This window comes from Juglans microcarpa x Juglans regia, chromosome 4S (genome assembly GCF_004785595.1).
Source record: "Juglans microcarpa x Juglans regia isolate MS1-56 chromosome 4S, Jm3101_v1.0, whole genome shotgun sequence".
Taxonomy (NCBI): Eukaryota; Viridiplantae; Streptophyta; class Magnoliopsida; order Fagales; family Juglandaceae; genus Juglans; species Juglans microcarpa x Juglans regia.
The window spans coordinates 19,096,714-19,123,716 of NC_054601.1; the positions used below are offsets into that span (position 1 = coordinate 19,096,714).

General features: G+C 32.5%; 2 protein-coding genes and 2 long non-coding RNA genes across 4 annotated transcripts; 1 reads left to right on the forward strand and 3 right to left on the reverse strand.

The window, feature by feature from the left end:
* Nucleotides 1-4,133: 4,133 nt before the first annotated feature.
* LOC121263836 (rust resistance kinase Lr10-like) lies at nucleotides 4,134-6,072 on the reverse strand. The gene is made up of 2 exons (XM_041166915.1): nucleotides 5,973-6,072; nucleotides 4,134-5,451 (listed from the first exon to the last, which is right to left on the reverse strand). The coding sequence occupies exon 2, from the start codon at nucleotides 5,321-5,323 to the stop codon at nucleotides 4,349-4,351; it is 975 nt and encodes a 324-aa protein (XP_041022849.1). The 5' UTR covers nucleotides 5,324-5,451; nucleotides 5,973-6,072; the 3' UTR covers nucleotides 4,134-4,348.
* Nucleotides 5,821-20,270, forward strand: LOC121263839. The gene is made up of 3 exons (XR_005940361.1): nucleotides 5,821-6,084; nucleotides 17,018-17,020; nucleotides 20,162-20,270. It is a non-coding gene; the product is annotated as an uncharacterized LOC121263839 (long non-coding RNA).
* Nucleotides 10,491-12,661, reverse strand: LOC121263833 (LEAF RUST 10 DISEASE-RESISTANCE LOCUS RECEPTOR-LIKE PROTEIN KINASE-like 2.8). The gene is made up of 2 exons (XM_041166913.1): nucleotides 11,557-12,661; nucleotides 10,491-11,317 (listed from the first exon to the last, which is right to left on the reverse strand). Exons 1-2 carry the CDS (start codon nucleotides 12,338-12,340, stop codon nucleotides 11,133-11,135), a joined length of 969 nt encoding a protein of 322 aa, XP_041022847.1. The 5' UTR covers nucleotides 12,341-12,661; the 3' UTR covers nucleotides 10,491-11,132.
* LOC121263837 lies at nucleotides 19,500-20,470 on the reverse strand. Its single transcript, XR_005940359.1, has 3 exons — nucleotides 20,238-20,470; nucleotides 20,108-20,143; nucleotides 19,500-19,882 (listed from the first exon to the last, which is right to left on the reverse strand). It is a non-coding gene; the product is annotated as an uncharacterized LOC121263837 (long non-coding RNA).
* Nucleotides 20,471-27,003: the final 6,533 nt, after the last annotated feature.

Genomic DNA, 27,003 nt, shown 5'->3' on the forward strand with positions numbered 1-27,003 from the left:
TCTCAATGAGTGAAACAAGAATAATACAGCACAAAGTATATATCTGCCAAAATGAATAAGGGTTAAGGTTCAATACTTAGATAAGAGAGATTGAAAGCTTTGAATGAATGTTGTAAAACTTGCAATTGATGTGTGTATGCTGTTGTTGTAAATTTGAAGATCACAATTAAGCTATTTTTAGGCGTATGAAACTTCATTTTCAAATTTAACAAGACTCACATGTCAGAAAGGAGTACCACTCACTTTTAAAAATTTTCAAATAAAAGTTTCTCATTTTTGCAATTGTCAAAGACAACATCATTCACATTCCAAAATTTTCAAATCGAATCTTCTACTTTTCGCATATGATAAAAGGAGCATTATTTACTTTTCAAAAATCTCAAACAAAATCATCTACCTTTTGCATATGTCAAAAAGAGCATCAATTACTTTTCAAAATTTTTAAACAAAACATGAACATGTGAAAGATGACAATCAATCATCTTTCAAAATTTTAAAATTCAAACTTTTAATTATGTCATGCACATGTAAAAGATGACAATCAATCATCTTTCAAAAATTCAAATTTCAAAAATTTAATAATTCAAATATATCATACACATGTGGAAAATACAATTTAATACTTTATGAGAAAATATTATTTTTTAGCCTTAATCTAATTTCAAGTTTTTCAAGAGGTGTACAAAATTACTATAAGAGCTTTATTTGTGAGCTTGTTTCTTTTCTTACTCATGCTTGGTTCTTTGATGTGCTTGGCTCCATTGTGTAGACAACTTGAGCTTGAGACTCCTTTATACTTGAATTCATTTGCTATCATCAAAATTCATATGTAGATATATAATTATATGAAATTTGAAAGCTTGGGTTCAATAGCTAAATAGGGGCTTGTAGATGCTACGGTGGCTCACATGGGTGGCAACGGTGGCCTAGGTAGTTGAGGGTGTGGTGGGGCTTAGCAAGGCTGAGCTCCCCATCAAGCGGTGTTGTCATGGCTGAGACGTGAGCTGTAGCTGTTGTTTCTGCTACTAATTTATGCTGCTACTGTGAGGGGGCAAATGAAGGTATGGTGGTTTGTTTTGGAGAAGCTAGGCTGCGATGGTTGTCCGATGGTGGTGGGTCTTGGTGTTTGGGGGTTGTCATCGACTATGGGTGGCTCATAGTAGTCTGGGATTCAAAGGAATTAGAAGAAGTAATAGAAACCATGGTGTTTCAACTACGTGTAATCGATAGTGATCTGTTGTGCTCAACTTCGATACCGAAGTGCTGTGTGAGAGAGAGTAAGTGAGAGAGATATTGGCCTAGGTAAGGCGTCAATCGGAAATTGAGTGGAAATTAGGTAAATCAAAAGAAAAGAACATGAAAGAGATGCTGAGTGGGGAAAGGGGCTGTTAGAGCATTGGCATTGGATTGGTCATCCCAATATTCAAAATTTGACTAATATGTAACCTTTTTACTTTTATCTAATCTCATATCTAAATAAAAATCTCATATGTACAATCCAACACTGCCAACACTACTTGCTATAATCCAACAATCCAACACAAATAATAGTTATAATCCAACACTGCCTGCTATATCCCATATGAGAAAATCACATGATCAAAAGCACTAAATTATATAGATGATCAAGGCAAAAAAAAAAAAAAAAAAAAAACTAATTGGAATTTCACCAGCATATAACAACCCAAAATAACAGCCCTACATGTGGCAATAGTTGCTGCCCAAAATAACAGCCCAACAGCCACCACAGTGAACAACATGTAGAGCCTAGTCCCTTTGTTCAAGTCACCATGGTGCACAACCAGATCATGGTATAAGATTGAGTTTCTATATACTGTGTGCATACATGTTCCACTAAAAAACCTTGGGCAGTGAATATTGAGAAAAAAAAAACCTCATTTTCACCCAACTTTCACTCAACACAAATTAAACCTAAGAGTAAGAGAAGAAAAGAAAATTAAACCTGTGGGATTCAATTTTGAGAAGGGGCTTTGGTGTGAGCAGTACCAGGGAGGAGTTCCCAACGGAGTGAAACTAGCTACAGAGACAAGCCTTGCCATGTTGCAGCCTTGTCGTGTTGGAGCGAAGCTTCCGACAGAGAGATACTATAAAAACCGTGCGGGAGAGAAGCTAGCGACAGAGCTTGCCATGCTAGAGAGAATGAGAAGTACGGGAGAGAAAGAGGGAAGAAGAAGAAAGAGCCACAGGGAAGAAGCCCTTTGCACAAGGTTTCTAGAATATAATAAAAAAAACACATTTGACCTTGCTATAGTGCACTTCATATTTGATTGGTAGGATAGAATTATTGTAGCTCATATCTTAGATGATTTTAGTTTGACTAATTCAATGTAAGCCAAATATGGATGATATTTGCTAAACTGGGAGATACACTGGCATTTGCTCTTAGAGCCATCGACTGAGAATCTTCACAAGGCAAAATTTTTATTTTTTGCCATTTTTACACATTTTTTTAAATGTTTTAAACATTTTAAAAAATAAAAAATTATTAACTCATTAAAAAATATTCTATTAATCATTAAAAAAAAGAAAAAGAAAAAGAAAAAGAAAAAGAAAAAGAAGACAATGTCGGAGCCATTCTCATTTTCCGTGGAGAAAAGAAAGAGAACGGAGGGTGCGAGACTCGAGAGTAAAGGGTCTGTCAAGGAAAAGAGGGAGTCATTGAGCTGAGTGCATTATGCGTTTGGTGGGAATAATGGGCATTTTGGTATTAAATTAAATCTGAATGTGCATTTCTGGGAAAAAAAAAATACAAGGAAGTCTACGTTATGAAATAACCGAGTATTAAAAAGAAGAAACGGAAAGGATGTGCGACAAGGGTCTGGAACTTTTTCTTCTTCTTCTTTTTTTTTTTTTAAAAAATTTACGTCTTAAGTTTGGTGATCATGCTTCACAGAAAGGCTACTATTCATTATTTTTACACCATACATAATATATAATTTTTTATTTTTTTTATTTTTTTTTCTATTACCAAATATGTGATGCATCAATGATGAGTAAAAAAACTCAATTAGTTTAAAAATAAAAGAATAAAAAAATAAAAAAAATAAAAATAAGCGTGATATGTGGGAATGATGCGTAGCAAAACTCATAAAATAATATACTTGGGAAGGGAACAACAACTATGGTTTGGTTTAATATTAACCCATGTTTCGTTTCTAGTCTAAGTGCATGTTTGAGATTGCAGTGAGAAATATAGCTTATAACTTATAACTTAAATAATAAGTTCTATTATTAAAAATTTATTTACTATTTGGTAACCATATGTTTAAAACAGTTTTAAATATGTTATATTTGTTTGGAAACAAATTAAAAAAAATACTTTCTGAGGTAAAAATGATATTATTTGAATTTTCAAAAATTATAACCATATCCTTAAAAGTTTGAAAGTTGTAATTATCTTAAAATTGTATAGATATTTTCGTCTATTGACAATCTTTTTAAAATTCAAATTAAATTCTGCATTATCTGAAAATGTACTTTTTAGATTAAACGTACTTTTTAGCTTATTTGAGATTAAAATTTCTTTAATATGTAACATCCAAATAACCTAATATAGACGTTAGTTTAGAATGCTGATTATTGTTGGTGAACTTGTATTAATTTTGGGGCACTTTTATATGGACCGTTACAATTTGAGGCACTAAAGTTGGCTAATAGCATTAATTACATTTTATTTTCTGAACTACTCTTATTGCCCTATTATTTAGGGCAATGATAATTCCACGTGACATTCTCGTCTATACATCACTTTCATTAAAAAAATATAAGAAAATAAAAAAATTGTAAAAAGTCGTGTATTATTTACTGCATGCTATGGTTATTCACTTTCAATAACTGACATGTGGAGAAGTAAGTTTTTTGTAAGTTTTTCTTAAGTACATTTAGCATTTTTTATATTTTTTATTTGAAAAACTCATTACATCCTACTTTTCCTATTTTAACTAACTATTTTTTAAGAGTACCATTCATGATTCAACGACTTATCTAAATTTTTTATATATTTAATTTAAAAATTAAATAAATGAAAAAAAGTAGAGAGAAAATAATAAAAATAGATAAATGAAAGAAGTGAGAAAAAGAAATAACAGAGAGAGAGAGAGATGTGTAAACAATTTATACATGGATGAGTAGCATCAAACTATATTTAGATTGATACTTATTTTTAGGGCACTGTGAAGTATATATACTACGACAAGTGTAGAAAGATTATGACCTTATATTGTCAATCTTCTCTTTTTTCGTGGGCTTGAAGCAAACTTCTCTTAAAAAAGGATAGAAAGAGATAGTTCAATTTTAGAAAGATAAACAATAAAAATTAAATAAGACTTTATTCATCTGATTGAACTGACGATGAAGCTTGATTTGAATTATCTCTATCACCCTTTATCTCTCTCTTTAGTGATGGTTGGAGAGGCTTGAGAGGAACTTGTAAGCATTCAACATCTCCTTCAAGCATTTTGACGACTTTGTTCATTGATGGACGATCGCTAGGCTTCAATTGTATGCACCATAATGCGACTATCATCATCTTCTTACATATTTTCCTTTCATCTTCAGTAGCATCTTGTATTTCTATATTCTTTCCATCATGGAATTGATCATATATCCAAGTGGGGAAGTAAATTTGGCTTAAATGTTCTGCAGATGCATTCAAGTTCTTTCTTCTGCTCACCATTTCCATCAACAACATTCCAAAGCTATAGACATCAGCTTTGTATGAAACACCTCCAATATTTTTGTAAACCATTTCAGGAGCCATGTATCCAAACGTTCCTCTTGCACGAGTCAAAGGAACGATACTATCTTCCACTGGGTACAATTTCGCTAAGCCAAAATCCGAAACTTTAGGTTTCAAATTCTCATCAAGAAGAATGTTGTGAGGCTTAATGTCGAAATGTAAAATTTGCATGTCACATCCTTGATGTAAATACTCAATCCCGCGAGCCACTCCTAAAGCAATATCATATGTTTTCTCGTAGTTGAGGATACTTGCCTCCGATGAAAAAATGTGTTTGTTTAGAGATCCGTTGGGCATGAACTCATATATAAGGGCACGCTTTGAACCATGAACACAAAAACCAATGAGTTGCACTATATTCACATGATGGATCCTTCCAATAGTTGCTACTTCATTGATAAAATCTTGCCCATTTGTGTTGGATTGGCTTAACATCTTTACTGCTACAAGACGTCCACTTCGAAGTGTTCCTTTAAATACTGTGCCAAATCCTCCTTCACCCAATCTTTCCTTAAAACCTTTGGTCATTTTCTTAATTTCTGAGAAAGAATACCTTATTGGCATGAAGTTATTTTGGCCTTGCAGAAATTCTTCAATATCGTCATATATGGATAAGTGCCTCCTTCGCCATTTATATATCAAGAATGCAATCACAAATGGAGCGCCTAATACACTGATTAGCAAACGCCATTCTGGAAAGGAAATCGCAAAAGTAATTATAAGAAAGTGAGCAATCATGTTGTTGCACTACCAATTACTCCTTTTCAAAATTCTTGTGATCTGGCACAGTGTTTATTTTTAATGTTAATTTAATAATGATTTCTAACTATTTCTTGTTTCATAGTTTAAAGAATGATTAATTTACTAAAACAATGAAGAAAGATAAAAAGATAGAGATAGTACAGATTCTTACCGAGTAATCCAATTAATAAAGCTGCCAAATCTGTTAATGATAAAAAAAAAATAAATAAATAATCTCCATTAAAAGTTAGCTAAGAATTGATGTAAAAGAATTAACGTGTATGATGCAAATCTGGAAAGGAAATCACAAAAGTAATTACTCCCTTTCAAAATTCTTGTGGTTTGGCACGGTGTTTATTTTTAATGTTAATTTAAGAATGATGTCTAATGATTTCTTGTTTCGTAGTTTAAAGAATGATTAATTTACTAAAACAAATAAGAAAGATAAAAGGAGAGAGATACAGATTCTTACCGAGCAGAAAGTCAGTTAAGAAAGCTGCCGTATCTGTTAATTAATTAAAAAAATTAATCTCCATTAAAAGTTAGCCAAGAAATGAAGTAAAAGAATTAATATGCAAAAATTGGTACAATATTAATCCAACAATACTTTGAGATCCACTATAGAAAAATACGCAATTACGTACGTACGTAAGTGCTGGGAGTCATTCTTCTTATAATAGCTTAGCTTAATTGTGTTATTACCAAACAAAACCCATCCAACTATATAAAAATACATCTGATATCTTTCTGAGATAGAAAACTCACCTAAAACGTCCAAATGTTGTATGTAGATTTGTAAGGATTCTGCAGGTTTGACAAAAAAGAAAGTTTCACGTCAGCGACGTCTGAATTCAATAAATGTAGTCCTAATATATATCACTATAAGAAAAATAATCATCTATGACGAGTTATTTGAGACGAAAATGTATTTATTTTTGTAAGAAATAGACATTTTTGTAGGAACTAAACAGTTTAATGTGATTTTCAAGTGTCGGGTATTCACCAAGAATTAATTTTCGTGATCTTAAAAATAAGTTCAACATTAATCCTAATTAAGCACACCAATAATGGTTCTAGTAATCAGAATCGAGCAATAGAGGAACGTACGGATAAATTACAGTACAATCGTCTTAATTTTTAAACTTGTTTGTTGAACCCAAATTATGCGAGGTCATTAAAGGATAAATTTAAGGGCTCATTTGGATAGTAAGATGAGATGAGATAAAATGATTTTTTGATGAGTTGAATAAAATATTATTAGAATATTACTTTTTAATATTATTATTGTTTTGAGATTTGAAAAAATGAATTGTTCATTATATTGTTTTGAGATGATGTGGAAGGTCCATAAATATGAGAGATGGTACTAGCACGTCCAACCGGACATCAATAAGTTTATTAATATATCTTGCATTCGTAACTAACATGATTACTACCATTAATTCTTCTATCTCTAATTATATATTGGTTTATAACATCAAGAGTTGTGTCTTTTGATTGCCCATATAAATGAACAACCTAAGTGTTGTTAATGTGAACTTAGTATCTATTCCAAAAGTTTAAAATGATGGAAAGATATCGATTTAATCATATGTACTTAACTTAACAGTTACATCATGTGTGGACCAAATATGAGTGGCAATATGTGACAGGATCCGTTAACCGACCATGAACAAAACACGATAATAGCGGGTTTAGATTTAGTCTTAACAGGTTCAAGTCAAAATGGGTTGACCTGTTAAGACACGGTTGCTTAATGGGTAAATAACGGGTCAACCCATTTTGATCCGTTATGACCCGTTAAGAAAGTTAAAGTTACAATTATACCCTTATACCTAAAAGTAAAATTGTTGGGATTCTAATTTCGATATTTTTATTGTTTGGATTGTAATTTTTGACCTGTTGTTAGTTTTTATATATTTTTTTATAAATATTGTGATTTTAATATTTTTATAAAATTATGATAAACTTAATCAGATCAAACGGGTTAATTTTGGATCTGTTCAATCCATTTACATAAACGGGTTGAAATTGGTCGGGTTAGGTCGGGTCATGTTAACCTATTTCGTAGTATTTGCTAACGAGTCAAAACGAGTCGTTTCTTGTCAACCCGTTATATTAATGAGTCATGTAAGAGTTTGAGATTTTGACATGATAAGCTTAATAAGTCGTGTTCGGATTGATCCATATAGAATAATATACAAGTCTTGACACGATACGAACACGATCCGTTAATACGATTTGACACCTCTAGGACCAAACTCTCTTAATAAATGGGCCCAACATGTGGAATATTTAATTAATTGGGTGAAATATAAAGTCAATATTTGAACATAGGATCTCTACTTTGATATCACGTGAAACCGCTACTTATTTCAAAATGTTAAATTAATGAGAAAAGGTAGATTACTTACTTATTAAAATCTTTAGTTTGAAATTTGAGTCATGTAGTCTTCATATTGATTGATTAATTGTCATGAGATGATGAAAGTGGCATTAGTGATGAAGTGACTTACAACTAAAATATCAAATCTAGAGTTTTGGTCAACAATGAGTTGATAATAAACCAAAACCAACAAAGGCTAACAATAAGCTAAAAGATTGAGGTGAGGTTTGGATTGTAAGTTGAAATGAGATGAGATGAAATTAGTTAAGGTGAAAGTTGAATAAAATATTGTTAGAATATTATTTTTTTAATATTATTATTGTTTTGAGATTTGAAAATTTTAAATTGTTTATTATATTTTGTATAAAAATTTGAGACAATTATAATAATTAGATTAGTTGAGATTAACTCTGAAACCAAACGGGACTTGAGCCAATAATGGGCTACATTTGGCCTTGATCAACCATAGAATTACTAAATTTAAAAGACTAAAAATAGGCCTGAGACTTCAAACAACACTAAAAACAAACAAGAATCTAATAAAAAAAGCTTACAGCTGATAAAAATATTCCAAACACAGATTTGAAATGAAACATAGTTGAACGATGATGAAAATTGTGGGAGGTAATGATGGCAGAAGAACTTTGAGTTCTTTCTTCTACAATCGTCTTTCCTTTTATTTATTTATTTTTTGTTAACCAGAATTTGAGTTGAGCTAAGAGTCATCAGTACTAGATAGGGTAGAACACTTCTAAAGCGGTGATAAGTTATGTTCGAATTAAATACAAGATGAGTTTATATATTAGAAAACGTAGGTGAATTTTAATAAAATTGAACACTAAGGACATATTTGAGTATAAAAATATGAGATGAAAATTATGTTAATAGTAGTGAATGGTTTGTAAAATGTAGTAAAATGGTTTGAGTTAAGATATTTTATTAGATTTTGAGAAATGAAAAAGAAAAAAATTGAATTAAAATATTATAAAGTTTAAAATTTGTTAAAATATTATTTGTTAATTTTATTTTTATTTAAAATTTAAAAAAGTTGTATTGTTTTCGTGTTTTGTTTAGAAGTTTGAGAAAATTATAATAATTAGATAATGATTAGATGAAAAAGTTGAATATTTAAAATTAAAAAGTGTTTTATGTTTGAGTGATAGTTAAGAAAGAAATTATGAGATGAGATGATATAGTCTCAATTAATTTCACTTCCCAACCGGTAGTGAGCATAGAATCTACATAGACGTTATTAGCTTCGCAGTTGATTATTATATATATTTTTGGGACACTGTTATATATATATATATATATATGGGCAGTTACATTTCGAGGCACTACTTAATTAATTCTTACTTGGATATTGTCATATTTATGATAATATATATTTATTATATTCTATATATGCGTGGTAATATGTCTTATTTATACCATATTTAGCTTATTATATAGTTAATCTATATCAAATAGTATCTTTGACTTATTTTGTATTTATTGTACCTTCATTATTCCTCTAGCCTTGTTCACCTATATATGGTATTCTATTGTACCTTCTAAGGATTCAGAAGAGGAAGTTGAGTTGATTTTTGAATGCAATCACTTTGGTGACAAATTGATTTTTGTTCTGCTTTACTATCCATAGAATGTAAAACTATACCACATGGGTAAACATAACCTCTGTTTTGAGTGCACTCACTTTGGTAACAAAATAGTGATTTATGTTCTACTTGGCTAACAACAAGTATGCACAACTCTGCTAGGGGGTAAAGATGGCCTATGTTTCTATTTCGGATGTTGATTGAGTAGTCTTGTTCCTAAGGTCTTTTGGATATATTATTATTATTATAATGAAATACTTTTGAAAATACAACTGTCATATTTTTTAGAATTGTCTGTTTATAAATTCTTTAAGAGAAACTTTGCTAGTGTTTAGTTTAGTTTACTTGGAAGAATTTTGAGATATTTGATTTTGGAAGGCTTTCTGTAGTTAAGATTTTATTATTGCGTGTTTCAGGTTAAAAGGTTCGCCCTTGGGTATGGGGCATGACAATCGGCCTTTTAAAGCTTTTCATGTTAGTATTTATTTAATTTTTAGAAATTCCACTTCTCATATTGAATCTTATTATCCTCAATCATAGTATCTGTTGTAACTTATTTTAAGTGACTTCATAGAATTTCATCAAAGTGAAAAGGCAATTAAGATGTGATATATTTTACCTTATCTGCAAGTTAAAAGATGAAAGAAGATAAATAGATCAGAGAGATATAAATTCTTACCGAGGACCCTTGATATTCCAGTATAATAATCTGCGGCACATCATGCAGAAAAGAAATAAAGGTAATTAGTGATCAGTTAATTAATTATATAGAAAGTGATTTAAACAAAACTGTATAAACAAATCTATCCATTTATGTTACCAATAAATATAATAACTAGTTCATGTGACCTGGAAAGAACAATTTTCAGAGAATTAATTAATTTTTTTAATAAAAGATATAATTGACTGACGCATGCATCGTGGTATAAAATCATCACTCTTGTAAAACCAGTATTAATTTTCAAGTTTTCATTGAAGAGGGGAAAATTGTCCTTTCCTCTTATCTTGAAATCACGAATGCTATTAATATACATTTAACATCTTATGGAGATAATATTGAATGAAGAAGAATCAGTGGCTGCTATTATTGATTCAAATACTAATTAAACACTGGAATGTGGATTTAATTGAAGAAATATTTTCCTATGATGAATTGCTGCTGAGAATACCTACCTATTGGTTTTTCAAATTGTCTAGATAAGATAATTGGTAATTTTACTGTAAAAAGTGCATATTATTTACGAAAAGAGATATTGGATCGAGATAAAAGCCAATCTTCAAATTCAAATTGCAAGGAAGCTGTTTGGTGTTTGGAACAAAATCTGGAAATTATCAATTCCAAATGCAGCAGAAGTTTTCCTACAGAGAGCTTGCTTAGACGCCTTATCCACTAATTTAAATCTCTTTAAAAGAAAAATAATAGTCACCAAACTGTCCTTTTAAGGATTAATACATGTTCTTTGGGAGTGTATAGCAGCAAAGGATCTGTGGTGTTTTCATTCAAAGAAAATTCAAGAAAGTTCTTTGACAGCAGCTTGTTTTAAGGATTTATAATTAGTACGTTGCATGCTATGGGTGTTGGCTATTACAGATGTGAAAAATATGTTTTACAATTTGATCAATGATTTAGAAGAGAAGCCAATGTTGATCAGATGGAGGATTGTCCATCTTGTGTTCTTTCCCTCCTTTGATGGAGTTTTATTAATAAATATAATATAATATTGATGTTCATTCTCAAATAATAATAAAAACACATCTTATATATGGGGATTGAAAACTCACCTGCACTTCTGACCTGTTCTGCTAAGAAAAAAACCCAAGGAGGTATATTTCCTGCATGTTTTGACAAAAAAGGGAAAAACATGGGATCACATTAGCGTCTGGAATCTTCAATTAAAAAGTAGGTCATTATAATGCTGCAAAAATAGCCCCTATTTTATATCCAAGAATTCAGTCAAGTTGGAACAAGTATAGTACTTAAATTGCAAAAGCAACATAATGACGAGATAGATCGATCAACATATAATAAATATCTCATTAGAATTTTGATCTCAAATTTATTAATTACTCACCCAATAATCGCTTGCAAGAAACTTGATCATTGTCCTCATCGATGCTGCAATAACGGTATGATCCACAGCTTCCACAATAAATCCGGTACCATGAAACCTCAAAACCATATGAGAATACATTGCGGATGTCTGTACAGGAATCAGCAGAAATTTGTCCTGGCCACGTTGCCAGAGAGATTTGCTCTATCGTGCATGACTCCTCCACATCCATCACATTCGCTCCACCAACAATAAGATATAAGTACCGTTTGGAATCTTGAGAAAAAGAGGAGTTGGAAGATGACCCATATCCATTATTAATATTAGAACAATTCGTAGAAGTCGTTTTCAAATGGAAAGGGGAAGCCGAAGACACTGGCTTTTCACAGTTCACAATAACAACTTCTGTAAAACCTGAAATATACCATTCCGGCCAAGTGAAATTACCAGAGTTCAAAAAATAACGAGGGATGAAGGAGTAGTTATCCTCCTGAATACCTGAGTCTACAATTCGGATTGTGTAGTTGTTGTAATTGATTTGGCTCACGTAGTATTTACTACCATTTAAAGATAACAACGTGTGATTGTTGTCATCACATGAGAGCTCATACCTTTGGTCCCCGCAGTTTGGTGGATCGCCTTTTAGTCGAAACGGATAGCTGATGTTGGGGATATTGCCACAGGAAGAAGGAGGACAGGACTGATCGGTATTCTTAAGACTAGAAGCTGGAGGAACAAGGATTAGGACCAGAACAGTAGTTATTAGAACCCTGAGTTCAGCTGGGAAAGCCATTCCTCTTGCCATCAATAGAGAGAGCCAGAGATAAGGGAGATCAGAGAAAGAGATCAGAGGATTAGAAGAGAGGATTATTCTTAAGACTAGAAGCTAGCTGGAAGAACAAGGAGGCTGAGTCCAGCAGGGAAGGCCATTCCTCTTTCCATCAACAGAGATGAGAGAGATGAGAGAAAGAGAGTGGCTTAGGGGAGATTTGGGCGTGGTATAATGATGCAGATATAGGGGTAAACTACATGATGCAGGTACAGGAGGACACTAGTAAACATAAGTCCGCGTTCACGAAAAGTTCACAAGAAATGGAATTGCATGGGTTGACGGAGTCAATTTACTGTGAGAGACGAAGTCAAAATTATTAAGGCAGTGCGAGTGGTTTGTTGGCCAACTTGTTCGCTACGAAATTATATAGACTGCGACTACTCATGATATAAAAGTCCATTAATGAAGATTCCCCATCAACAGAGAGAGCCAGAGATCAGAGAAAGATAAAGCTAGGATTATAAGAGGAGAGGGCGTGGTTTCCATTGCTTTGTTGGCCAACTTGTTTGCTAAGAAATTATATAGAGTGCGACTACTCGTGATACTGCAGCCACTTACATTTAGAAGATAAAGGTCCAATGACCTTTCGGGATAAAATGGGGACGTATGTAACATCAGACAGTTGCCATTAAGGCAACTGGATATTGAGAGTCTATAATGAAAGCAGGACTAGAGATATTCACTTTTACAAGATGAAAAAAAAAAAAAAAAAAACAGTTCTCCAATCAGGCCAAATGCAACATGTCCAGATAATTACAAAAACTTGAATCTCTTAGTAAATTATACCTACGCAAGTACTTCTTGCTTTTGAACAGAATTTATAAGAACTGAGAAAAGAGATAGATCAACGTCACTTGTCAGTAAAGTTGCCTCTGCTAATAGAATCGCAGCTGACATGATACCAAGTAAGATAGCTAAGAGTTTCTTAAGTTGCTTTCTGAGGATGCATCGCCAACAAATTTCTGCAAAACCTTCAATCAACTTACTTATATACCAAAACTCTCTATCAACCTAATCAACTCCCCAATTTCCACACTACAAATCAGATTGTAGTGTCAGAACTCCCAACTACTGCAGCCTCCAGCAAAGTTCAGCCACATCCAAGATAATGAAAATCATTTATCTTTTCTTCTAAATTAATACACACTCAGAGCATTAGCATTGGATAATGAACAAACACTATAATCACTACAAGAAACACTACAATCCCAGAAACAAGCAAATCAGACCAACGAAACAAAAGAGTGAGCGAGGAATATATCTAGCACAAGCTCTCCCACATTAACCTTAACCAAACTGAAATTAAAAAAAAAAAGCAAATCTAGGATCCAAATTCTAAGAGCATCTAGGGTCAAATCTTTAAATCATGAGATATTAAACATCTTACCCTGAGGTGTTTTGGCATGTTAGATATCATGCTGGTTTAACTCTTGATAACTTTAATCAAGAGTTATTTTTTTTTATAAGTAGCTTTAATCAAACTCATTACATAGTAGATGTACAAATTGATATTCCCTGGAAGTATTAAGCCTTTTTTTTTTTTATGAATAAACATGGTAGTAGCAGCTGACCAAGGTTAGTACTATATCAAAAGTGATTACAGTGGCATCCTATCTACTATAATACTTGGTAGGAGAATGTAATGAGTCCAACCAAAACAAACATCAAACTTTAGGCTCCAACATAAAAACTGAATGATACAAACAATAAAAAAACCAACATAGCAATATATTGCACACTACAGAGCCTAAACCAGAGTCTTCTCTTACTTTCTGTCTTCCTTTTTCCTCTCTCCCCTTGGCAAAACAACTCTTCCTATTGATAAGTCAATGAAGGAAAATTGCAGAAGAGAAAACCAGTTACCAGCACCCAAAGGATTTATAATAAGTTGATCGTCGTCTCTAGTCACAGATGAATCACGTCTCTTGAGTGATTGTTGTGGCCCTGCTGAAGCCATTCTCTTTTCCTTAACAGGAATGTACCACAAGGCCTTCAATCAAACTGCATCATCTATCAATGAAAAAAGTTTTAAGTCCCGACTAATGAAAGTATACTGCAAAATAGTCACATTACCAACAACTTCTACAAGCATTGGCTTACTCTTAAGGAAAAATTATTAAGATTTTAGTGGATACATACCGTTAAAAAATGACAAAAAAAAAAAGACATTTGTGTACATTACAGAAAAAAAAAAACAAAAAACAAAACAAAAAAGAAAAGAGTGAACTTAATTGCAGATATATCATTTCTTTAACGTAATTAAACAGATTCAGTACATCTATTCCAGCTTTGTGGCTGCTAAACTACTCTTGCAAACTCTAGTCTAGCTTGCTATTGACAAAAATTTCGTATCTGAATAAATGTAAATTACAAACGAACATAAGGCTTATCATACTTTATGTTCAATTGTCATTTGATCAGTCTTTGACCATTGATTAGGAAGGCTTTTTTCCACCTTTTTTCCACCTTTTTTCTTGTTTGCTTATGTATCTTATGAAAACAAACCATTATGATAAGCACAAGGAATAAACACAAAGAAGAGTTAGTGTCGAATAGAAGAAAGACTTGTATGATCTATAGAGAACAAAACATGCATGAATCATATGGCGCTTAGGGAATTGAAAAAGATACAAAAAATCTTGCCTTATGTCCCATGGCATAATTGGCTACGCTGTCAACTAACGCATTACATTCGCCATAAACATTTGGCAAGAGAGTACTATGTACGAAGATAAGAACTTGGGGTTACAACCAATTCCTAAAACAAATGGAAAAAAAAAAACTATACCAGCTAACTATCTATACAACACTAAAAAGTAACTATATTAATAAAACTTTACAATGTAAAACATGATTAAAAACTAAAAAGTATGACTAAACTTTGGCAATCCATGTTAAATGATCTAATTTGAATTCTGTCCATGCTAATCTAGGAAAAAAGCGAGGTAGCTTGAAAGAAAGCTATGGAAAAAGTTTAGTGGTAATTTGGCTAGTGGTAAAGATTTTGGGAGGAAAAGTTTACTATACTCATTTTTTTTTTAAAAAGCATAAGTAAAATTTTGGAATTTTTTTCAGCTAGAGGCAGAGGTAGGCCTAGCTAGGCTTAATATGGAATATTGGAAATAAATTAAAGAGAGGCAGTAGTAGTCAGTTAAGCCAAGGCGACCTGCATGCATAATGCTTAATTTGGATCATCAGCTAGATAGCAATCAATTTGTAGACATGAATTAAAGCGAAACTAACAGTATTACTTTGAAACCTCATGCAAGCATGCAGTTGCAGGCAATTAGTCATGATCATCAATCATCCTTGGCTATGGAACCCACAACTGCATGCCACACGCGCACACAAATTAAAACTTATCTTTAATCTGATCCAATGTAAAACAAATATGAATGTCCACAAAAATCTGAATGTAGTGCGGTGCAAATGAAGAATACTCTTTGACATATGCAGTAAGTACCTGCAGTGATAGAATCAGAAACACCTTCTAAGTTCACATGTTCACATCTAAAATTATCAACATAAATTATGTTTAAAAAGCCTTTAGAAGGGGAAGCTGAAATTATCAACATAAACACCTTCTAAGTTCACATGTTCACCTTCTAAGTTCAAATGTTCACATCCAAGTTCAAAAAACCACGGTCGACCTTCCATAACTCTGTTCTTATTCTCCAAATTTTTGAAATCCACCAGGAAACGATTATCACCAAATTCCTTCAATTTGATCCACCCTTTAGAATTCCATACCTGGGACCATAGTAGTATGAAAACCTTCCTTATTCACACCTCTGTCAGCCACCACCAATGCCAAAAAATAATGCTGTCCTCAAGCCTCAGGAACTTGGTGAGTCTCTGAAGAAATAGTAATGACATGTTCTTCTTCCTCAGTTAACTTTAGTCCTTCCCAAAGGGAAGAAAGATCACTCTCAGCCATGCTAAAAACTCTACAGGAACAACCTGAGAGACAAACTTCTTTGCCTTGACAAAGAAAACTTTCACCTCACTCTCTCTCGAGAGAAGGACCTCAATAAGTGCATTTTTAATCATCGAATATACTTGGAAAGGGAATGACAACTATGATTCGGTTTAATATTAACCCATGTTTTATAGTCTAAGTGCATGTTTGGGATCGTGGTGGGAAATATAGCTTATAGCCTTAAGACATATAACTTATAACTTAAAGTTATACTATTAAAAAATTATTTATTGTTTGATAACCATATGTTTAATGTAACGCCCCGTTCTCGAAGATCCAGAGAGTTAGCTCTTGTAACCTAAATCCAACTTTCATAACATATTTAAAATACTCCAATATTTCCAAAAAGTACAAATCCATTTATTCAAATCAAAATATATGTTCCTCTACAGGACACAAAAAAAAATACCTCAATGAGATAATTTAAAAAAACTCCATAAATATTTAGAAATATCTAGGACTCCAAATATCAAATAACATAAAATCATAAACCTATTAAATAAGACTCTCCAACAAACTTGTACCCTCGGGTACTTATTCCTCTGCGAACATCAAACCTCCCTAATACTGCATACTCTTGCTCTCCAGTAGAACCGTCAAGATTATCTGAAAAATGTTTAGAGATAAGGGGTAAGTTATCAACAACTCAGTAAATAAAGAACATATACTAGTGTGTAAACATCATTTATAGAGATCAAAATGCAAAACAAAACATTTTTATTTTCAGAGTACGGAAGCAGAACATGTTATCAAAACATCAGAGAGAAGATTCAAAAATAATTTCATTCAAAAATATCCTTTGGTATAGCATAAATGATTATCATCATCATCAAAACATCATATCAGAATAGATATCATGTATAACCCCCGTGGTAGGGTTGTGCATCTGCGGATAGCCAAGTAGACATAAATCACTCTGTCACAAAGGTGTGCACTCAAAACAGAGACCACTACTACAACCCGTGGCAAGGTTGTATCCACTATTATAACCCGTGGTTGGGCCGTATCTACTATTACAATCCGTGGTTGGGCCGTATCCACTATTATTACCCGTGGTTGGGCCATATCTACTATTGTAACCCGTGGTTAGGCCGTATCCACTATTGTAACCCGTGGTTGGGCCGTATGCCACTATTATCACTTGTGGCAGGGCCGTAACTTATCAGAGCGGAAATAAAATCAAATTCAAAATCAGAGAGTCATGCCAAAGGTTTTCAGAAATCACGTCTTATCCAACAGAGTACTGAACAAAATCATATCACCTTCATAATCATAGCAGATCCAAAGCATATTTACATAATCATGCATAAATTTTCATATTCGCTCCTTTTGCATAGGTCAGAAATAGAATGCCAAAAATAAACTTATGCCTACACCAGTCATGATAAAATGCTTTCTCTTTCATCAGAGTTCAATGAGTAATGAAGAATAAATAACTGAGGTTATTTTCACATTTCTTTTCAAAACATATGATGCACATTTTCGTAAATCAACCTCAGTTCATTTTTATTTTATGCAAAGTCTAGCATAGGAAACCCACTTACCTGAACTTCTTAGCTTTTCAAAATTTTCTTAAAAAATATCGAGTCAACTATAAAATAATCACGTAATTCCGTAAATTTCCAATCAATCACAAATTTACACCATTTAAGCCTAAGCTTCTACTATATCTATTTTAATTCTTCAATACCCAAAAATTCCCATAACCTTAAAATATCCTCATTCTCTAAATTTCCTTGATATCAATCAACACTTAAGATAAGTACTAGTAAAAATTTCATTAAATAATAAAAAAATGGCTTTAATCATATTTAAAATGTTCAAAATAAAATTATACACTTACTATAAAAATAATTTGTTACCAATAGTACAATTTAAAAATCCTATTTATTTTCTGTATAATCTCTTATATTTCCCACAAAGACCACGTAAAAACAGATTTAATATAAACATACTTCCAAATTGAAAACATCCAATAATAAGGGCAATATTGTAATTTCATATCAAAATAATATGTAAAACTAAATTTACGTAGCCTCTTAAGAAAATGTTTTCATGCATTTACGTGGTGCAACAGTCGGCGAGGCAGGGGCGCGAGATACTCACAGAGAAGGGAGGAGCTGCGTGTGGTGCGGCGAAGAAGGTGGCTGTCTCGACGGCAGGGCTCTAAGAGAGAGAGAGAGATGAGTGAGAGAAACGAAGAGAGAGAGAGAGGGAGAGAGAACAACTCACACAAAGGGAAGCTTACCGAGAGAACGAACAGACAAAACGATAGACTCGGGGTGGCGTCCGGTGCTCGGCAGCAAGGGGGAAAGCGGTGTCGCGCGGCGGCCTTCCCGAGAAGGTGAGGCGGCTGGTACCGAGGCTTGGGAAAGATCTTCGTTGCTCTGTTTTTGGTATAGAAAAACAGAAGATTTTGACTTGGCAAAAGCGGTGGATTGCCGTTTCCCGTGGCTGTGGAACTCAGCTCAGGTGGTTGGTTTGGGCAGATGATTACTAGGAGGTGCACTGGTGTAGCGGCAGTACGGACGATGGAGGGCTGGGCTGCTGGAACAGGCCAAAAGTATCTTAATTAAAGTCAAGAAATTTCCAAATTTCATAATCCATCAAATAAAATATTTAGACCCATAGCCTATTCATGAAAAATGCAATAAATCTCAATTGGACTTTTCTCATTTTAGCCTATTAATAAGATCCAAAATCATCCACTAAATTTTAACGGGCCGAAAATTAAAATTCTTGACCTATGGGCCTAACTAAAATTCCAAACCAACCTCAATAAATATTAAATCATAGGCTCACCCAACATTGCTTATTAAACATAATTTTAGACCCAATTAAATTTCACGTCGGGGTGTTATATGAACAACCACAGCTAGTAAGCATATAAAAATAATATAGACGGTAGTTTAGAATGCTGATTATTAATTTTGGGGCACTTTTATATGGACCGTTACAATTTGAGACACTAAAGTTGACTTATAATAGCATTAATTATTACGTTTTATTTTCTGAACTACTCCTATTGATTATTTAGGGCAATACTAATTGTACTTATATCCACGCGACATTCTTGTCTATACATCACTTTCATTAAAAAAATACAAGAAAAGAAAAAAATTGTAAAAAGTCATGTATTATCTACTCGTATATAAGGGCACGCTTTGAACCATGAACACAAAAACCAATGAGTTGCACTATATTCACATGATGGATCCTTCCAATGGTTGCTACTTCACAGATAAAATCTTGCCCATTTGCTTTGGATTGGCTTAACATCTTTACTGCTACAAGACGTTCACTTCGAAGTGTTCCTTTAAATACTGTGCCAAATCCTCCTTCACCCAATCTTTCCCTAAAACCTTTGGTCATTTTCTTAATTTCTGAGAAAGAGTACCTTATTGGCATGAGGTTATTTTGGCTTTGCAGAAATTCCTCAACATCATTGTACATGGATAAGTGCCTCCTTCGCCATTTATATATAAAAAATGCAATCACAAATGGAGCACCTAATACACTGATTGCCACATGCCAATCTGGGAAGGAAAATACAAAATTAATTATACGAAAGTGATCCTATTATTGTTGCACTATCAGTCTAGCTACCTGTTGTCACCATTGTGTCATACATTTGAAAAAATATATAGGTAGTTTTCACAACCAATTACTCCATTTCAAAATTCTTGTTTCGTAGTTTAAGGAATGATTAATTTACTAAAACAATTAAAAAAGATAAAGAGAGAGATACATGAGATTCTTACCGAACAGTAATCCAATTAATAAACCTGCCAAATTATCTGCAAAAGAAGTAAAAGAATTAATGTGCCAACAATTGTTTTATTACCAATTATATATAATACATCTGATATCTTTCTGGGATAGAAAACTCACATTGTGAGATTGGTATGGGTTCTGCAAGTTTGACAAAAAAGAAAGTTTCATGTCAGCATCTGAATTCAATAATTAAAAATTAGGCCTTAATTATTATAAGAGCGCCAGAGTTGCACCGCTCGATTTGACTGTTAGGTTAAAATTGTGTTTTTATTTTTTTTTCAATTTTCTTATTCATATTTTTTTATCATTTTAAAAAATTTTTAAAAAATAGAAAAAAATATCAATATACTAATAGTTATTTCCTTAAATATTAAGTAAAAAAATAATTAAAAATAAAATAAAATATATGAGGTGTCAAAATGAGGAGGCAAATTGAGTGGGCAAAGTAGCATTTTTCTTATTATAATGCTAGCTAAACTAAGATCGATAAATGTAGTCCTAATATATATCATTATAGGAATTACTACTTGTGACGAAAATAGATTCATTTTAATAAAAAATAGTCATTTTCATATGAAATAAATGAGACCAAATAAACAGTTTAATGTGATATTCATGCCTCGGGTATTTAGTAAGAATTGAGTTTCGTAATGTTAAAGATAAGTTCAACGTTAATCCTCAGAATTAAGCATATGATCTATAACGGTACTACTAATCAGAATCGGGCAGCAGAGGAACGTACGGGTAAATTACAGTGCAATCGTCTTAAACTTGTTTGTTGAACCCAAATTATGCAATGTCGTATTGACTAAAAGGATAAATTTAAAACTGTCACTTGTCCCAAAAGATTAAGGTGTTGGGTAGAGGTAGATTTAATTATTTGTATTTATCTTAACACTCTACTCACGTGTGGGCCATACTCTCCCTTAATAATTGGGCAGGACTAACACGTGAAATATTTAATTAATTGAGTGAAGTTTAGAGTCAAGATTTAAATTTAGGATCTTTACTCTGATACCTTGTAAAATCACTAGTTGTTTCAAAAGTTTAAACTAGTGAGAAAAGGTAGATTTAATTATATATACTTAATAAAATCTTAGAATCAAGATTCAAATTTAGGATCTCTACTCTGATATCTTGTAAAATCATTACTTGTTTCAAAAGTTTAAACTAGTAAGAAGAGAAAGATTTAATTATTTATACTTAATAAAAACTTAGTTTGAAACTTGAGTATAGTCTTCATATTCATTGATGGATTGTCATGAGATGTTGAAAGTGATATTGATGATGAAGTGGCTAGCAGGCAAGCAGCTGAACTATCAAATTTGGAGTTGTGGTCAGTAATGAGTTGATAATAAACCAAAGCCAACAAAGGCTAACAATAAGCTAAAAGACTGGGTGAGGTTTGGACTGATTGTGTTTTAACAGCCACTTATTTGATAAATAGAACACCTAGCCCACTTCTTCAAAACAAAACACCATATGAGCTTTTATTGAACTCCCCACCAACTTATGCTCATATGAAAATTTTTGGATCCTTATGTTTTGCTTCTACCCTTTCTCATGGTAGAAAAAAAGTTTGATCCTCGTGGTCGCATATGTATTTTTCTTGGGTATCCATTTGGTATTAAAGGCTATAAACTTCTCGATCTTGATACCAAAACTACTTTTATCTCTAGGGATGTTTTTTTTCATGAATCCATCTTCCCTTGTCACTCAATGCCTTCACTCACTTCTATCACCACTAACCCTTCAAATTTACTTTTTACCAAACCTTTACCTGACTCTCTCGATTTTCCAGTTTCACTTAACCACTCACCACATGCAGGTCACAATATTTCTGACCCTACACCACACCCAGGTCATAATGTTTCTGATCTTATACCACATTCAAATCATGATCTCACTTCCTCATCCATTGCACTTGACCCTCCACCACATGTAGGTTAGAATTTTTCTGACTCTTCACTACATCTAGATCATGATCCCTCTCCCTCATCCACTGCCCAACCTCGTCTTCCCACCCCTCAAAATTCTGGTTTCACTCCCACTCTTCCTCTTCGCAGGTCAACTAGACAAAGGAGAGCACCTTAATACTTGCTAGACTTTCATTGCAAGCAGGCCACCCTCCACAAACCAGCTCAATCATTGTCCAATTCAATCCTCCACATCCATCACATTCGCTCCATAGCCAACAATAAGATATAAGTACCGTTTGGAATCTTGAGAAAAATAGAAGTTGGAAAAAGACCCAGATCCATTATTAATATTAGAACACTTCGTAGAAGTCGTGTCCCAATGGATCAAAGAGGAAGCCCAACTCACTGGCTTTTCACAGTTCACAATAGCCACAACTTCAGTAAAACGCAATACTAAAATATCCCAGTACGGCAGCCTCGAAATACTAAAATTATAGTAGTTTAGAAAATAACGAGGGATGAAAGAGTAATTATCCTCCTGAATACCTGAGTCTACCATTCGGATTGTGTAGTTGTTGTAATTGATTTGGCTTACGTAGTATTTACTACCATCATGTAAATATAACAACGTGTGGTTCTTGTCATCACATGAGAGCTCAAACCTTTTGTCTCCGCAGTTTGGTGGATCGCCTTTTAGTCGAAACGGATAGCTGATGTTGGGGATATTGCCACAGGAAGAAGGAGGACAGTAGTGACCAATATTATTAAGACTAGAAGCTGAAGGAACGCGGATTAAGACCAGAACAGTACTTATAAGGATCCTGAGTTCAACAGGAAAAGCCATTCCTCTTCGACCCAATAACAGAGAGATCCAGAGATCAGAGAAAGATAGAGCTAGGAGGATTAGGGGAGATTTGGGCGTGGTTTCCATAGCTTTGTTGGCCAACTTGTTTGCTAAGAAATTATATAGATTGCGACTACTAGTGATATTGCAGCCACTTACATTTAGAAGATAAAGGTCCAATGAAGTTATTCCTTTAGAAGATATTTTAAAATGGGGACGAAACATTTTCGTCCCAAAATGATTTTAGGGATAAGTTGAAATATAATTTATTGGATTGGAGAATCCCATCTGAAAGGTAATTTTGTTGGAATGGCTCTCTGTCCAAACATATTGATGGAATGGCACAGAAATTTCTAATTGCAATTAAAATTATCTCTTCGCGTAGTGAGCTCAACTTGTGAAACAAAACTATCTCTTCGCGTACGGAGATCGATGTCATAATTACAGTTGACATATATAAGTGAGAAAACTATTCTCTTTGAATAAAATAATTTCAAACTCAAATACAGGTTTGGAGTCACCTAATTATATCTTTACAGCAACAATTAAACACAACCAATCTTGCACGTTTGCTTTGAAGCCCAATTTTCATAGTTTGGTTGGTAGAAAATCTTTTGAAACAAATAACGGAATAGATTATACGTTCATACTACGCTTTCTTCTCGGTTATCTCAAAGTTATTATTCTATGTGTATTTAATTGCACACATATTTAAGAAATTTGTCACACCGATCTAAGTTAGAACAAAAATAATTAATATGCTTCTCAAGATCAAAAATTTACTATACTTCCTAATCATCTCTTGTGCCACAATGTTTAATTATGAATTTTTAACTTAATTTTTGCACAAATTTATATTATATTAGAGATTAATTTCAAATCAATCTTAACCATATTCGCATTAGGATAAAAGTAATCTATTGAGCTAGTCACATGCAAGAGCAATTCCTTCCTAGATTGAAGAAGACCATTTGGGCCAATCAAACGCATGGACAGTACATGCTTAAGCTACTTGATACTCTATTTTATCAAATCTTAAAAAAAAAAAAAAAAAAAAAAGAATTGAAGACATTCCTGAAATTAGCCTAGTTATAAAATCATTGCATTGGTCTCTATGGTCTAGGGTTTAAATCAGGATGGAGCCTTTTCTTGAAAAAAAAAAAAAACTATTAAAGGCTTGGAAAAATTCTTCTCATCAGTCACTATTTACTACTTCACATCCTATGAAAAATCTCTTACATCCTATGAAAAATACATCCACATTCTATGAAAAATTATAAGTGTGAGGTGTGAGAAATGAATAGTAGCTGATGCATAACATTCCATTATAAGGACCATAGCAGTAGTTATAAGGACCCTGAGTCCAACAGGAAAGGCCATTCTTCTTCCCATCAACAGAGTGAGCCAGAGAGCAGAGAAAGATAGGACTAGGATTAGGAGAGAGGGCATGGTTTCCACAGTTGTATGCGGACGAACACACACACACATATCTTCCTATATCTTAAAAGAGGCTATCCTCGGATGAACAGTAACATCAACAGTAATGAATAGTAACATATTCTTGGATGAACAGTAACATCAACAGTAATTGACTAGTATTAATTTTGTTTTTTTTACATCTTTTATTTCGCATAACCTATCCTCATATAATAGTATTTTTTTTACACCTTTTATTCGGCATAGCCTATCCTCATATGAACAGTAATAAATGGTATTTTTTTAACAATTTTTATTCCACATATACCCCTATGTAATTGACTAAGTAATATAAACAATAATAAATAGTATTTTTTTACACTTTTTATTCCCACTAACATAAACATAATGAACAGTAACATAAACAGTAATTAATAGTTTTTTTTTTTTTTTACATCTTTTATTCCGCGTAGCCTATTCTCATATAATAGTGTTTTTTTTTACACCTTTTATTTCGCATAGCCTATCCTCATATGAACAGTAATAAATAGTAGTTTTTTAAACACTTTTTATTCCACATATACCCCTATGTAATTGACTAAGTAATATAAACAGTAATAAATAGTGTTTTTTTTACACTTTTTATTCCGCATATACCCCTATGTAACTGACTATTATTACAATTGTGCCCTTTTAGGTTTTCAGTTTTACAAAAAATTACATAAATAGCTTACAATAATTGCAAAAATTTCCATTAAAAATTATCTGTAGTGTAGTATTTTCTAAAGGTTTTGAACTATTTTAGTGTATTAACAAAAATGATCTTGATTTTTTTAGATGGGTTGGCGTGCATGCAATATGACATAGTCATATAAGCTCATACATATATACACTAGGCAAACATAATTATTTTTGGAAAATGTTAGTTTTCCTCTGGATATTTTTTTTATATTTATTTTTATTTTATAATTAAAGAAATATTTTTTAATGATGTTGTCTAGTTTAAAAAAAAAATTAAAAATGTTAAAAAAATACATTTGAAAAAAAGCGAAAAAAAAAGAAAAAAAAAACACATATGAAATACACTAGCGGGAGCCCTCAACAAAGCAGCGATGACTGTAGAGCCACTCTTCTTTTTTTTTTTTTGCGAAAATTACAGCTAGTAAATAATATGTCTTGTTAGGAATAATGCAAATCATATTATCATATATATATTTATGGCGAAGAGTCCATATTAAATTAGAAAAAGCTAGCTAGCTAGCATATAATTATGTATATCATGTGGTGATGATCAAATCGTGCATGCTAGCTAGCTAGCTGCACGTAATTGGTGAGTGAAACCAAATTATTCATTTCGTATTACATTATTAATTGATCTCTATCTTATTTACGTTTTTATCATTTCTGCCCTGTAGATCTCCATTTGCAGCATCGATCGGTTTATTAATCTGACCTATGCTACATGACTCACTAATTTTATTTCCATTCGACTCTTTTATTGAACAAACAAATTTGAATTCGTCGACTTTTAGTTACTACATACCGTACGACATTATACGCATGTTGCCATGCATAAATTGGACAATAATATTTGATTGTAACTTCAACATGCATTATTATTATTATTATTATTTATTATTATTTTATTATTATTATTATTAGTGCTTATAAACTTGATAATATCTAAGTAAAAAATTGTGTTTATAAACTTGGTGATTTTAAATATGCAACTCTCATGAGCTTGTCAATTGAATGGTGATTTTGTATGTTGATCCATTTATATAAATAATGGTATTTTTATTTAGGTGTTGTTCAGAATATGCTTCTAAAGAGCTTTTATTTAATTAATGAATCGTTACTATTGTATGCTTTTGCAAAGAGAGAGAAAGGAAAAGTGGAGGAAAAAGTTGGCTTTAGGGTTTTAAATCCTAACCGTTCATCTTGATTCTTCAGATTTAATCTAACGGTAGAAGTTTAAATATTGATTTAAACTAACATAAAATAGATAATTAAAATATAAATATTATATCATACATTTAAAATCAATTTTAATTTATAAAATACTAATTTTTCATCATTAAATAAATGATGAAATTTTACTGAATATTATTAAGAGAATAAATATATCTAATTAATTTGAATTTTTAATATAATTTAAATTTCATAATAAATTATGAACATAAATAAATAGTAATTTTACTCTTATGCATTAGACTATTTTAATATTTGAAGTCACTTTATTTTTTTCTTCAATCAAGCAGATGTGGCAAACGTGCGAAACACGTTTAGCCACCGCTAGTGTGTGTGTATATATATATATATATATATATATGTAATAATGCTGATAAAGGGGTAACTAAATGATGTAGGTACATGAGGACTAGTAAACATAAGCCCTCGTTCAATAAATGTTCACAAAGAAATAGAATTGAATGAGTTGACGGAGTCAATTGTGAAAACTATGAGAGACGAGGCAAAATTATTATTGGTGGTGCTTTGTCGGCACCTTGCTTTCTACGATGTGGAGGAAATTGGATGCGAAATACGCGATCACATTTTTTCAAACCAGATTACACGCCATGCATCGTATAGATTAAACGATTGTGGAGGACTACTTTTGAGTCTTTCTTTTGACTTTTTGGCATGGTGAACCTTCCAAGAAAATGTTGGAGATTATGTCGATTAGCCCCACTTCGCACTGTGT